Source organism: Engraulis encrasicolus, chromosome 15, assembly GCF_034702125.1.
Source record: "Engraulis encrasicolus isolate BLACKSEA-1 chromosome 15, IST_EnEncr_1.0, whole genome shotgun sequence".
In the NCBI taxonomy this organism is placed as follows: Eukaryota; Metazoa; Chordata; class Actinopteri; order Clupeiformes; family Engraulidae; genus Engraulis; species Engraulis encrasicolus.
In genome coordinates, this window is record NC_085871.1 from 21293422 (window position 1) to 21308421 (window position 15000).

Genomic DNA, 15000 nt, shown 5'->3' on the forward strand with positions numbered 1-15000 from the left:
TCAGTCAAAGTATTTAACTGTTCAGTCTCATCCCTTTTGTTGTATTTAGTCTTATCCGATATAAAAAGCTTTTTATTGGCCCTGTCCCAACTTTTTTGGGATTTGTTGCAAGGGTGAAATTTTAAATGATGACATAATTACCTCAAAATAATATTTCTGCTTGACTTGAACAACTGATATGTTGTCTGTACATGATGCTCTACCTTATTAACATATTGAATGTTTTGAAAATGCCAGCATTTTGATTTTATTCACAAAATACAAAGTGTCCCAACTTTTTTGGAATCCGCTTTGTATAACAACAAAACACACCAGATGAACCTATGCACATGTTGTAAAACTAACCACATGTGACCATGTATATGTATATATATAACGCAGTGTTTTTAGTATGCATACAATACACGACACATTTTCATACTTCTTTTCCCAGGCCTTCCTCTGTATGTGGTATAGTGCAGCGGTGTGCAAAATAAAAGCGCTAGTCACACACTCGGAAAGCCCCAATGTTTATAATACGAGCACAGCTCAAGGAGTAAAGCTCAAAGTCACAATCACGTGCACTGCACAAAATCCAAAATAGTGGATTTTAGTCCATTAATACACTATATTACCAAACGTATTCGCTCACCTGCCTTGACTCAAATACACTATATTACCAAAAGTATTTGCTAACCCGTCATGACTCAGATATGAACTTAACAGTCACCCAATTCCTAACCCACAGGGTTCAATATGATATCGTTTCACCTATTGCAGCTATTACAGTTTGAACTAATCTGAGACGGCTGTCCACAAGGTTGAGGAGTGTGTTTATAGAATTTGTTGACCATTCTTCCAAAAGTGCATTGGTGAGGTCACACACTGGCTCTCAGTCTCCACTCTTTATTTAGCCCAAAGCTGTTCTATTGGGTTCAGGTTAGGCCAGTCAAGTTCATCCATACTATACTCTGTTATCCATGTCTTTATGGATGACAACTTTCACCGAAGTCAGCACAAAATGATCGGCAAAAGTCTGAGTGTTTTGATACAATAACAAACATGGCAGCGTTCAGTTCGGTTTATGAGGGTTGTTTTTGGTGGATAAAAAAGGATTTTGGATTACTGGATTGTATGTTGTTTGTGCAGACTTCTGTGGAACCCGGAAGTTGACAAAAGAATGTGTGCTGGTTCTAAAAGCTTCAGCTACTGCTGAAACGTCACTGACCCATATACTCCTGCATACACTATGTATACAGTATATGCAGCTCTCTAAATTAACTTTTTTCACCACCAGCCAAATGGCTAGTAAATGTTAATTGTACTAGCCAAACACACATTGACTAATGGGTCAAAGTGGCTAGTCTTTTCTACCACCCAAACTGAAATTCCACCAGTATTTGGCCATAGTATCTTCTGCTCCATCTTGTTGTGTGGTGGTGTTCATTTAGAACCCTCAGTATACTGTATGTATAATGAGCCTTATAGTGGGTGTATACTGACTTCTCCTCCTGTGCCTTCTTCTGCTCCAGCTTGTTGTGTGCTGGTTAACTAAGTTAATTTAGGGCCCTGACTGGATATATGTGTTCAGTATATACTCACTTCTCCTCCTGTGCCTTCTTCTGCTCCATCTTGTTGTGTGCCTGGAGGCTCTCCAGCTGTAGCCTGAGTCTCTCGTTCTCCGCCTGCACCTGCTGTCTCTCCCCCAGCTGAGTCCTCAGGCTCACCAGCTCCTGCTCCATCTCACGACACCTACACACGCACGCACACGCACGCACGCACATTCAAGCAGGTATGCACGCGCACACACACGTGCATGCACACACACACACACACGGATGCAGGTACACACACGCACACGCACACACAAGCGCACGCACACACACGCGCACGCACACACACGCGCACGCACACACACACACACACACACACACACACACACACACAGAAATGCATTAACATACAGATGAAGACAAATGCACGTATGAACACAAACACACGCAGTCGCATACATACACAGACACACACACACACACGCATATACAGTAAGCATACAGGAAATGTATGCAAATAGAGACACACACACACACACACACACACACACACACACACACACGCACGCACGCACGCACACACACGACACAGAACACACAACAAACACAGACGCACACGCAAACATGAAACAAAGTCAATGTTTGACATCTAGTCTCTTCTTCACAAGCTGATACCATCATTCAGCAAAGCTGAAAAGCTTTTCAGACAATACGTAGTCACAGATAAACATCAATACATGTTGTTGCCTGGGTGACCCATGACGACGTCAGTAAGCAGAATGATACCGCAGCAGCAAGGATTCTTTGTTACGCTGCTAGTAGGGCTCAAACGATACAATTAACTCATGATACGGTTCGCGTCACGATTTCTGTCCTACAGTTCGATACACCCCACGATTTTTTAAATGCATCTTTTTGATGATCGTTCATAGATAGAATAGGTTACAAATATTTTTTTAAAAGTTTAAAACTAATAATGATATTGACTTGAAGCTTGGAAGCACTATCACATTATATCATGTGGTTGTTTTCTGGACTGAAGGGTAACAGAAATTTGAAAGGGCGTATCACGATACTGCCTTCTTGCATCACGATTCAGTATCGTGACTTTTTGCATCACGATTTCTTGGTTCGATACAATATCGTTACAGCCCTGGCTGCTAGACATCAGTCTCATGCAAGTCCCACCACCTTGGGTTACAGATGCTAGGTCGGACAGATAAATGCTCTATTCTCTGATGTCACCGAGCTTTATGCAGTGACTGTAAGTAAATGGCGACATCGCGAATCAGGACACTTGCATCTGTGTAACAAACACCTCAGACACAATTTCCGACCATATTTTCATACAAAATATGACAGTAATATCTTGCCGGGACCGAAAACACGAGTGCACGTCTGCATTAGCATTTAGTGGAGAGTGTCAATCAAAAAGTGTTGGACCTCGGTCGGACCCGTTTTTGCGCTGTGATTGGTCAGTCAACATTCTAAGGTCAAAGATCAATTGCAGAAGTAGTTGGTGAGAAAATACAATAATCTTCGCTTATCTGTTCACAAAGAATGCAGCTGCTGCAGACAACAAGGTAGAAAGCAAAAAACCCTTTGTAGTCTAAACAAAGTGACCACATGATAAGTCTATATCGGTAATGTCCTGTACGTGTTTGTGTGTGAGTGCATCCTGTATTTGTGTAAGTGTGACAGATTGACAGATGTGTGTGTGTGTGTGTGTGTGTGTGTGTGTGTGTGTGTGTGTGTGTGTGTGTGTGTGTGTGTGTGTGTGTGTGTGTGTGTGTGTGTGTGTGTGTGTGTGTGTGTGTGTGTGTGTGTCATGGAGTGAGTGAGTGAGTGAGTGAGTGAGTGAGTGAGTGAGTGAGTGAGTGAGTGAGTGAGTGAGTGAGTGAGTGAGTGAGTGAGTGAGTGAGTGAGTGAGTGAGTGAGTGAGTGAGTGAGTGAGTGAGTTACAGTACCTATTCTGGTGCGTGTGTGTGTGTGTGTGTGCGTGTGCGTGTGTGTGTTACAGTACCTGTCCTGGAGGTTCTTCTTCATCTTCTCTGCTTCGTCCAGTTTGCTCTGAGGCTCCTGCAGCTCCTTGACCAGCGTCTTAACCTGGGTCTTCAAGTTCTCCACTTCACTGGCAGACTAGCGGAGAGAGAGAGAGAGAGAGAGAGAGAGAGAGAGAGAGAGAGAGAGAGAGAGAGAGAGAGAGAGAGAGAGAGAGAGAGAGATGGTCTATACGTCCACAAAAATAGTCAAAACACCCACCAAATCCCCGCCCACCCAACCAAACCCATTCAAATCAACCTATTACCAATGGAAAACCAGCCAGCCACCCGTACTGACTGACCAGAGAGAAAGATAGGGAGAGAGACAGACAGAGAGACAGAGAGACAGACAGAGAGAGAATGGAAGGGAAAAGAAACAAACAAACAAACAAACAAAAAAACAAAAGAAAGAAAGAAAGAAAGAAAGAAAGAAAGAAAGAAAGAAAGAAAGAAAGAAAGAAAGAAAGAAAGAAAGAAAGAAAGAAAGAAAGAAAGAAAGAAAGAAAGAAAGACATCTTTTTGTCACTTTTGATTTTAAAGTGACACACATACAACCTGGTCCACCAGACTAAAGCATGAAAATATTTGTCTAGAATCACACGATTCCGATAGCTAAGGACTGTGGGTGGGGCCGAGCTGTTGACGTTATGTTTCTAATTGCCTACCTAACTGCCTAACTATAGTCTGCATTGCGTTGGCTAATGCTATGACCAATCAAACGATTGCTTTTGGCTAGCCGTAACCTATGTAGAACCCGCATTTTTTGTGGGGTTTATGATGGCATTGTGTCTTAAATGGCATTGTGTCTAAAATGGCACTCTTACAGGGCTAGACCCAACTCACCAGGCCAAGATACAGTACTTTTGGCCAATAGGCGGGTTCGTCTGGTTTACTAGGCCAACACACATATAGTATGCTGGTAATGTTACACAGTCCAGGAATTCAGATCTCGTCAAACCTTGCTGATTAAGCACTACACACATCTCACAAAAACACACACACACACACACACACACACACACACACGGCAGCTGATGTGTCGGGTACCTTGTCGCTACAATTTTGTTTGTTCTTTTCTGCATCATGTGACATGTACACACACACACACACATAAACACACACACACACACACACACACACACACACACACACACACACACACACACACACACACACACACACACACACACACACACACACACACACACGACAGATGACAAGTCACAGGTGACGCGTGTCAGGTACCTTGTCGTGCTGTTCGTCGTGTGGCATGTTCATCTGGGGCGGTAGAGATGTCTGGGTGCTGCACTCATTGTTCCTCTGCCTCTGCAGTTCCAACTCTCCCAACCTAACACACACACAGAGAGACAGAGAGACAGACAGACAGACACACACACACACACACACACACACACACACACACACACACACACACACACACACACACACACACACACACACACACACACACACACACACACACACACACAATATTACTGTGTAATGTGACATAAATATTCAATATTCTCTTTAAAACACCATTTACAATATATACAATATCCATTACTGCCATTAATATCTATATAATATGAATCATGTTTTTATTTTTGTCCTCAGAAGTTTGGGATATCAAAATGAGGTCCCGGGTCAAAACAGGTTGGGAACCACTGGTTTAATTCAAGTCTGTATCTCCATAAATTTCAAGTACTGTGCCACTGCTGCCATGACTGAAGAGTAGCAGTGTGTCGTCTGTACCTCTGTCTGGCTGTCTGCAGTTCAGCCTCCAGGTTCTCCACGCGTTTGGTCTCACTCCTCAGAGACTGAAGTAGCTGGCTCACCGTCTGCTCCTCTGACTTCATACGTGTCCTTCACACACACACACACACACACACACACAAGGAGCACATGAATATAAACAAACACTCATGTGCAAATACACACACACACACACACACACACATGCACACACGCACACAAACACACAGCGTTACAGAACCAAATTGATATCGATTGCAGATGATTTAAAGCACGATAGCACATCTTAGACTGATGGCGCAGGAGTTTTTGCATATTTGTTTACACATTTTTTTTTTTTTATTTAAATTTAACCTTTATTTAACCAGGAAAAATAAACCCGTTGAGATTAAGAACCTCTTTTACAAGGGTGTCCTGGCCAAGTGGCGGCTCAAGTTACAAAATTAAAATTACACAGTTGCATTAAAATAACAAATCAAGTAAAATAAAACGTCAATTGAAACAACATGCGTTTATGAAGTCAGAATGGGGAAGTAAACATGGGACATTCAGCAGTTCCATAGCAACGGATAAAAAAAACCAAAACATTTTTTTGTCTTTAGGGGAAAAGCATTGCCGTCAGCTTTGGCAATTTTGTCATCGAGAACTTATCATATTTGGGCTCATACGCACACAGACACACACACACACACACACACACAGACACAGACACAGCCACAGACACAGACACAGACACAGACACACACACAGACACAGACACAGCCACAGACACAGACACAGACACAGACACACACACACACTTAGTCAACTTACATGCATGATGCTGTGAGCTCTTCCTCAGCAGAGGGCAAGTCTCTTGTGACATCCAGCTCTCCTTCCTGTTAAAAAAAACCAAAGTCAGACATAAACTAAGAATTGAAGATAATTTGCTATTCCAGTTTGTAAACATACAGATTACGGGTATTTGTACAAACTAGTTTGTGAAGTATGAAAATGTATTTCATCTTCTCCACTATTAACTTCTTGTGAAAATAACCAAGTCTTACTTACTTACTCTTGGTAATGCCATAGCAATGCTCTTATCATGCTACTGTATATGATTTCAATCCCTTTACATTAAAGTTTTTCTTTTACTTCAGACATGTAAAAGTTTTTTATCGTTTACCTGACATGTTTCGATGGTATAGCTTCCGTCTTCATCAGAGGGTGTGGAAGCTATACCGTCAAAACATGTCAGGTAAACGCTAAAAAACGTTTACATGTCTGAAGTAAAAGAAAAACGTAAGAGTTACTAAAACAACTAGATATAATGAACGTTATACATCTATCGCTCTACATTTCTGGGGCTGGATTAAACCATCTGTGTTTAGGGTGTGAGCGGACGTACTGCGATGCGGATCTCGAAGAAGGAGTTGTCAGATGACTCCCTACTTCAACTATATAATGTGCGCGCTGTGAATGCTGTTGAGTTTGTATACAGTCATGCTAGTGTATATGATTTTCCCCCTCTAAATATCTGGTGGCAGATTAAACCATCTGCGTTTAGGGTGTCGAGTTTGTATCGTGTACCTTATTACCACGACCACAAACCACTATGATTGGCAGAGGTGTGTAAAGGGGTGTAAGTATTGTGTGTAAGTGGTCATTGGGGCCTACTGTAATATGTTGACTCCCTGCCCATCTTCAACTACGGTATACAATGCGTGTGCTGTGTATAATTTGTGTGCTGTTGCTGTTGTTCTGTGTGTGAGCGGACGTACTGCGATGCGGATCTCGATGAAGGAGTTGTCCGGTGACTCCCTGCCCATCTTCAGCTGCAGTTCTGAGTTGAGGGCCACCAGGTCGTTCTTCTCCGCCTGCACGCGGGCCAACTGAACCCTCAGAGCCTCCAGCTCCCCTGCCTCCGCCTGCAACAACAACATGGCTACGTTTACATAAGACATTTAACTGCCACACTGACTACGCCTACACCAGACGTTTAATTCGGAAATAACTCCATTTAATTCAGAATAAAGCTTAATTCCGCTTTGAAAACGTCGTGTAAACACCTCTTAATTCAGAATAAAAGGAAAAAGCAAAGTAAATTTAATTCGGAATTATTAAATCAGAATTAAAAACATCCTGTAAACGTAGTGAGTATGGATACATGGTCAGACACAATACAATCAGGGCTTGACATTGGCACCTGCATAACGGCCAAAAATGGGTACAGTGGGCACGTTTACATGAGATTAATTAATTCTGAATTAATTCCATTTAATTCTGAATGAAGCTTAATTCCGCTTTGAAATCGTCATGTAAACACCTCTTAACTCGGAATTAAAGGAAAGATCAAAGTAAACTCGACGGAGATATTTAATTCGGAATTAAAAATATCATGTTAACGTAGTGAATATGGATACATGGTCAGACACAACACAATCAGGGTTTGACATTGGCACCAGCCAAACCGGCCAAAAAGGGTAAAACTTGGAGGTGGCTAGTAACAATTTCATTTAAGTCTCCCTAGTCACTTTGACAAGTAACTTATTCTTGGGTATGACATATCTCAGTAGCATACGTATCGTATATCCTGTTTTTGGGCCTTGCGTTATATTTAGGTTTAAGAAAGATCATACTATTCGCTAGTAGAAAGGCTGAATGGCTAGTGACTATGGAAAACCACTAGTCACTGTGGCCGGTGAGCAAAAAGTGAACAAAAAGTTAATGTCAAGCCCTGAACACAATGCATCACACATAACGGCATACTTTAGGTAGCGGCTCATCTCCTCATTTTTACACATTTACTGAAATTAATATCGCAATGCATTGCAATAGTACATGAATCGCAATGCATTATGATAGAAGTGAATCGAGGCATGTGTATCATGATACGCATTGAATCGTGAACCCCTTGCCAATACCCACCCCTACTCACACCAAGATACAAGATACAAGAGACTTGGCACAGTAAGTCAAATCAGTCTGGCAGAGCGTAGCATGTCTAATATTTGAATTGGTAACAAGCCAACATTGAAGGTCACAGCAATAGCAAATGCACTTATTACAACAGATATGCAAGGGAACAGTGACTGACCAATGAACACTTAAGATTTTCTTTTACTTAAGACATGTAAAAGTTTTATCTTTAAGATAAATGTCTTTACATGTCTTAAGTAAAGGAAAATCTAAAGTGTTGATTTAAACAGACATAATGAACGTTATACATACAGTATAGTGACTGACAAATTCATAGAATTATGTTAACTCTTAAACTGGGTTTTCCTGTTTTTATACAAAATTCCTTCTATTTGCAACCCCTCTGCAGTACCCCCACGACCCTCTGAGGGGTCCCGACCCCTCGTTTGGGAATCAACTGTACCTGACTGTACTAACCTGTCCCGCCTGGCCCTGCTGCTCCTGCACGCGTTTCCTGAGCGCCTCGTTCTCCGTGCTGAGGGCCAGCACGCGTCCCCGCGCCTCCTCCAGCCGGCTCTCCAGGAAGTCCCGCTCCTCCTTCTGCTTTTCCCGCCAAGCCGACAGGTCCTCGAAACGCTCCTTCATCGACGAGTTGGTCTGTCTCAGAGCCTCTGAGATCATCAAATAGAGAACTAATGTGAGAAACACATAGATACACACGCACACGCACACACAGAGCTATCAGGTCCTCCAAACTCCTAAATGGGTGAGATGATCTGCTTTGTCTCTGTGGTCACCAAAGGCCATCAAACATACATACATTCTGACACTGAATGAAATACACACATAGTTTAACACACACACACACATTGCAAGATGCACGACAAGCTTTATTCTGCATGTGTACGCACCCTTGAGCTCGTGGTTCTCCTTGATCAGGATGTTCATCTGTTGCAGGGCTTCCTCCATGCTGCCCACCCCAGCTCCAGGCGCCCCAGGCCCCCGGCTCAAGTCCCCATTCACCATCGGGGTGCTGGAAGCCATATCGATTCGCTACCTCGATCACCGTCTCCTGAATGCTGTGGATTACAATGATTGTGAAATATATGAGTTTAAGATTAACTATAAGCTACAGAGCTATAGTTTGACATATGGTAATAGTGGTAGTAGTCGTAGTAGGCCTAGTGCTAGTAGGAATAGTAGTAGTAGCAGTATGGAATAACACAATCATGTTGCTGCCTCGCAATCTCCTTTGTGGTGGATTTGTGGAAAGAGACGAGTGAGTCTGGGCTTAACTAACACATGAACACGGTCACTGTTTTTAGTTAATTACCACTATTACTACTCGTAGTAGTAGTAGTAGTAGTAGTGCTTAGTAGCAGAGACAGCTTATGGTCTTTGGTGGTAGTTGTAGTAGTAGACATGCATAGTTGTAGAAGTGGTAGGGTAGGTTTTGGTGCAGAACTATGAACTATGAACTTAAATTGGCTAATCCTGGAGGAAGTTATGGGAGCAAGCCAAGGGGTACTTCAGACTAACATAAATCTCGCCAGATGAATGGGTTCGGTCTGTTTAGAGTCAGGCTAACATGAGACCAGTTTAACCCAATCAAGACCCAGCCAAGAAGACAAAAATAACAGGGTTGGTTTGGCCTAGTAGCAACTTTTTGTGAACTATATAGCTATAAGTTACTAATAGGAAGCATTCCAAAGCTGGGTAATTCGTATCCTTGGCATGGCACAGGGAATTCAAAGCTATCTTTCACATGACGATGACTCACAGAAAACTCCCCTCAAACTAGCTGTGTCATCCTTGACCTACTGTCATACTGTCCACAGTGTGTAGTAGCTATGTTGTCACCTGCAGTTTCGCTGCCCTGCTCGCTGTATTGAAACCATGGCACCAACTACGATGCAGGAGTCAGATGGTTAACTTTCTACTCGTGTCTTTTCAGCCATTGATGTGCGCAGCTATTCTGGACTTTACGGTCCCATTCACTTCAATTCATTTTTTTGGCGTTTTACATATTTCGGACCGTGCGGACGCCGCTGTACTCGTGCGAGGAAAACAACAATTGTCTCGGGTGCTAAACATGGTCATGGAACGGCTTGCTTAACCAGAATGGTGTGTGTTGTGTCATTTCGAAGATAATTAAAGAAAATCTTATTACAATGGGATTTCTCATAGGCATGGTTTTGCATGTCTCTTATCTCTTTTCATGTTGACTGAGCTATCACCGTTACAAGTTTACAAGGTGCACAGCGCACATATGTATGCATACAAAAAGGAAGAATACATTTCACAGTGTAATTCTGCAAATAATTCACATCAAAGTTAAGTGTTATTACATAATAGGCACCATGGTCATCAATATGTGTGTAAGAACAAGTGAAAAAACAATCGGGTCAGTTTGTCAAAGAGGAGATGGTAGATATGCGCACCATAGTACAAAGTATGCATCACACCATGCTTCTGAATGATATGAAGGAAAAATACTGACGGCACATAGCCTACGTCTCTTTCCTCAATAATGCACATGCCACATATCACTCAAGCAACATTATCTTCATTAGCTAATGTGGCCACAGGGGGGCGATATTGTAGGGCACGCTGAGACATTCGGATTCAATTTAACTCACTATTAGGCTATATAACATTATAGGCTAGGCTACTACATATAGTCATTAATTGGCAAACAATTCATGTTGTTTCTATTGTAATGGGATTGCTACATTCAAGAAGTTTCCAATGTCTTCCATCTCCTCTGTCTTTTCCATGTTTGTAGGTTAAGAATTAACAAACAAAATCTTAACATTGTACTGCATGTTTTAGATGGGCCCATGTACAAAGTACTTCAAGTCTGTCTGTAGGGCACATCAAGGGTCTGTGAGAAAAGGGTGCTTGCGCTGCTGACAATGGGCAAATGCTTCCATTACATCCTATAGGCCTACATATGATGGCTACAAGAATTTCTGCAATGTGTTGTGTTGTTTTGAAGAAAATTGAATAAAATCTTATTATAGTGGGATGTCATTTGCATGATTGGACAGGTTTCATATCTCTTAGCATGTTCACTGCGTCATCACCATTTCATCTTACAATGTGCAGAGTGATCAGAACTTTCTGTAATTCTGAAAATAAGTAACTCTGAAGTTAACAGATCATACCACATATGTAATAAGTAGTGCAAATTGAGAATGATTAATTTCTCAAAGCAGACACTGTGGATGATATGTAGCATAATACACAGTATGTGTCGCTATATGCTCCTGAAAGATATGCTGAAGACATACTGAAGGCACAAATATTTATTTTCCCAATAAGCCTTATAATGTAGGCCTATATCAGGAGTGAGGTTACATACACGTGAGTAAAAGTTGAATGCTGAGTGGCCTTGAGAACCCACAACTTATGGTATGGACAGCATGACTTCATCCACTAAGCTACCACAGTTTCATAAGAAATGTTAAGACCAGAAAGATATGTCGTCGTTGTGCATTTTAACACAATAAATCATATAAAATATATTTTCCCTGCACCATTACCTCATTGTCTGAAGTATGATGAAGAAATGATTGTAGGCCTATATGATTTTTTTAGTGCTGTGATAATGTGCACAACAAGAAGTTTTCTGGTCAAACAAATTTTACTGAAACTGTGGAAGCTTAGTGGATGGAGTCATGCCTACTATTCCACAGGTTGTGGGTTCAAGGCCCATCAAAGGACAGTTTTACACTCGTGTATGTTACCTCACTTCTGATAGGCCATGATTAGTCTAATTCAGTAAATAGATATTTGTGCGTACAGTATTTCTTCAGCATATAACTCATGAGCATATTTCGATGAATACTGTGTATTATGGTGCATATCTACCGTCTCCTCTTTGACAAACTGACCGATTTGTTTTTTCACTTGTTCTTACACACATATTGATGACCATGGTGCCTATGTAATAACACTTAACTTTGAAGTGAATTATTTGCAGAATTACACTGTGAAATGTATTCTTCCTTTTTGTATGCATACATATGTGCGCTGTGCACCTTGTAAACTTGTAACGGTGATAGCTCAGTCAACATGAAAAGAGATAAGAGACATGCAAAACCATGCCTATGAGAAATCCCATTGTAATAAGATTTTCTTTAATTATCTTCGAAATGACACAACACACACCATTCTGGTTAAGCAAGCCGTTCCATGACCATGTTTAGCACCCGAGACAATTGTTGTTTTCCTCGCACGAGTACAGCGGCGTCCGCACGGTCCGAAATATGTAAAACGCCAAAAAAATGAATTGAAGTGAATGGGACCGTAAAGTCCAGAATAGCTGCGCACATCAATGGCTGAAAAGACACGAGTTTAATTACTTTCTGCTGTTGCGCAGCAGCACTCTAAATTCAATAATCCAATCACATGGTCCTACAAGATGACTAGTCAATTTCCTATATAAAAAAACAAACAAACAAATAGGTCATGGATATGGCCCAGTAATCAAAGGTGCTACTGTAGATCGGGTTTCAGTGTGGTCCCATATTTTAATGCTAGCGTTGTTTGTTACAATAGTGCGACACAATAATAACGCAGGTTTAACTCTCCATTGAGCCTTAACGACGTGTTTAACCCTTCAAAGCAATTTCATACATTGAATATGATCACGGGTGACAGCAGGCTATTTCATGTAACTTTTACACCAGTGTCACAACACCAAAACAATCCACACGGATACGTGACCCTGAAATGAGTTCAAACTAGCTTCTCCCCTTACAAAGTTCTGAGCAGGTATTTTAAATGCGTTTCAAAACAGCTTCCACATGTAAATGTCGTGTTTGTACAAACCTTATTACTTCTGCGAAACGACGTGGCCAAAACAAAAGTGTTCAAGGTCTGACGATTGAGAACACTTTCTTTTTAGCTCTCTCACTCCCTTGGTGTGGAATGTTCTGTTTCTCTTCCTGGTTTTGACGTTACGTAAACACGCCTCTGACGGAAACTGTCAGCTGCTGCCTGGACCACAGCGGTTCAACAAAAAAGTACGATCTCGAGTGAATGTGGATGGGTCGACGGTGCTATTTAATCCCAAAACACATGTGGTTGTGATCGCACCTGAGTGGCAGACAAACGATCCACGCAGCGCATATGTGTCTTTGGTCAGCTGATGGTAATACCGCCGCAGTGGGATTTCCCCGTGTAGGCTATGACCTTGCGCGACAGTAGGCCTATTTGGCTGGTGGCTTTATGAACAACGTTGGCGTTCTATGAGTCTAATAAACACGTACTTTTATTTTCTATTTACAAATCAAACCATTTCAACAAGTCATGCGATTATTCTAAACCGGGTAGGGTAGGATAGCCCACCTCGCCAGAAAGGCAGGGGCGAATGTCTAATGTCTATATTATGCCGCTAGATGGCGTCATTTGCACGATATCTTTTCTGGACATTTCTACGTGTGTGTGTGTGTGTGTGTGTGTGTGTGTGTGTGTGTGTGTGTGTGTGTGTGTGTGTGTGTGTGTGTGTGTGTGTGTGTGTGTGTGTGTGTGTGTGTGTGTTTGCGTGCGTGCGTGCGCGCGCACCAACTAATTTATCACCCTATGCATACCTGTGTGAGTTGGCACCCCATATGTTGAAAATAATAGGTTTTTGATTATGTGCATAGGCTAATTGTACAAGCAAATGTACACAATGTCATTTAATGTCCTGCATGTAGCCTAAGATACTTTCCAAAGGATTGAAATGGAAAAAGTGAACTGTGAAAACAACGTTTCAACTATATCGTGCATTTAGCTTCTAGAATAAAATAATACACTTTCACATGTAGGCCTAAAGTGAGGAGTGAAATCGAGTCCTCCTGGACATCAACAATAAATATTCCCGTTTTTCAGTGCATTTTTGTCGTGAAGCATTTGCCCACTCAAGCATTCCACAGCGAGTCAACGTGTGTGACAGAATGTCACGCCGTGGGAGTCCAAAAAGTAGACAGAGGGAAAAGAAAAGTATGGGAAATAGCAAAGTTTGCCATTGGTTCGTGGAACTTTTCGGGGCTGTCTCATTGGCCTGGAAGACGAGCCTTACTAATAAGGCCGTTGAAGAGCCTCTTGTGTTGTTGGGAGAAGGGGCGAGAGGCACAAGAGAATGAGCACACGGAGCAGTGGCTCCAGTGGAATGCTGCCTTTGACGCCCGTGGAGAGCCGACTACCACCACACCACATCCCATTGTAGTTCAGAATTGCTGGATGTAGCGGATCAGAGCAACTGACATGGATCTACACAAGCCAAAGCTTTATCTCACATGAGAAAGGGGCCTTATGCCATCAAAACAACCTGCAGGACACCCCTGGAAATGGATTAATTTCATGACAGAAAGAGTGAGTTGACGTTTCGGAGCGGTGTGTGTACAACGGTAGGATATTCAAGGCTGATCTTCATGTGGCTTCATGAGTCGTGCCTTGGAGTGGTTTAGCTGCATGTGGCAGATCATGTCATGTCCCACAAATGAAAAGTGAAGTGTTGTGTTAGGACTGACATCGGATCAGCACCCTTGGCAACGCATCGCTTGGAAACAAAAGTGGTGCCTGGCGCAGCGCTCTGTGAGAGTTCGTGTACACTTGTTGCGCACAGCAATAGCGTGGGAAAAAGATGCTGCTGCTGCTGCTGCTGCGCGCGCTCTTGATGCCACTCGGCCTCTTGCTGTGCCCCCTGGGTCTCGCGACAGCGTGCCAACTGCCAACGGAGTGGCGGCCGCTGAGCGAGGGCTGTCGCGCGGAGTTGGCCGAGA

General features: G+C 42.4%; 2 protein-coding genes across 2 annotated transcripts in view; one reads left to right on the forward strand and one right to left on the reverse strand.

Annotated features, from left to right (window-relative positions):
• The window catches only part of optn (optineurin), a 23755-nt gene extending 10417 nt beyond the window's left edge, over nt 1-13338 (reverse strand). The window contains exons 1-9 of the mRNA XM_063217212.1: nt 13064-13338; nt 9139-9306; nt 8705-8898; nt 7090-7236; nt 6143-6207; nt 5330-5440; nt 4820-4922; nt 3556-3671; nt 1582-1731 (exon numbers count right to left, since the gene is read on the reverse strand). Of these exons, the coding sequence (XP_063073282.1) occupies nt 1582-1731; nt 3556-3671; nt 4820-4922; nt 5330-5440; nt 6143-6207; nt 7090-7236; nt 8705-8898; nt 9139-9271 (1019 nt within the window). The 5' untranslated portion in view covers nt 9272-9306; nt 13064-13338. The remainder of the gene's footprint in view (nt 1-1581; nt 1732-3555; nt 3672-4819; nt 4923-5329; nt 5441-6142; nt 6208-7089; nt 7237-8704; nt 8899-9138; nt 9307-13063) is intronic.
• A 1004-nt stretch (nt 13339-14342) lies between these two features.
• ccdc3a (coiled-coil domain containing 3a) overlaps nt 14343-15000 on the forward strand; it is a 27684-nt gene continuing 27026 nt past the window's right edge. Inside the window, exon 1 of the mRNA XM_063217936.1 lies at nt 14343-15000. This exon is cut by the window's right edge and continues 268 nt beyond it. Coding sequence (XP_063074006.1) covers nt 14862-15000 — 139 coding nt within the window. The 5' untranslated portion in view covers nt 14343-14861.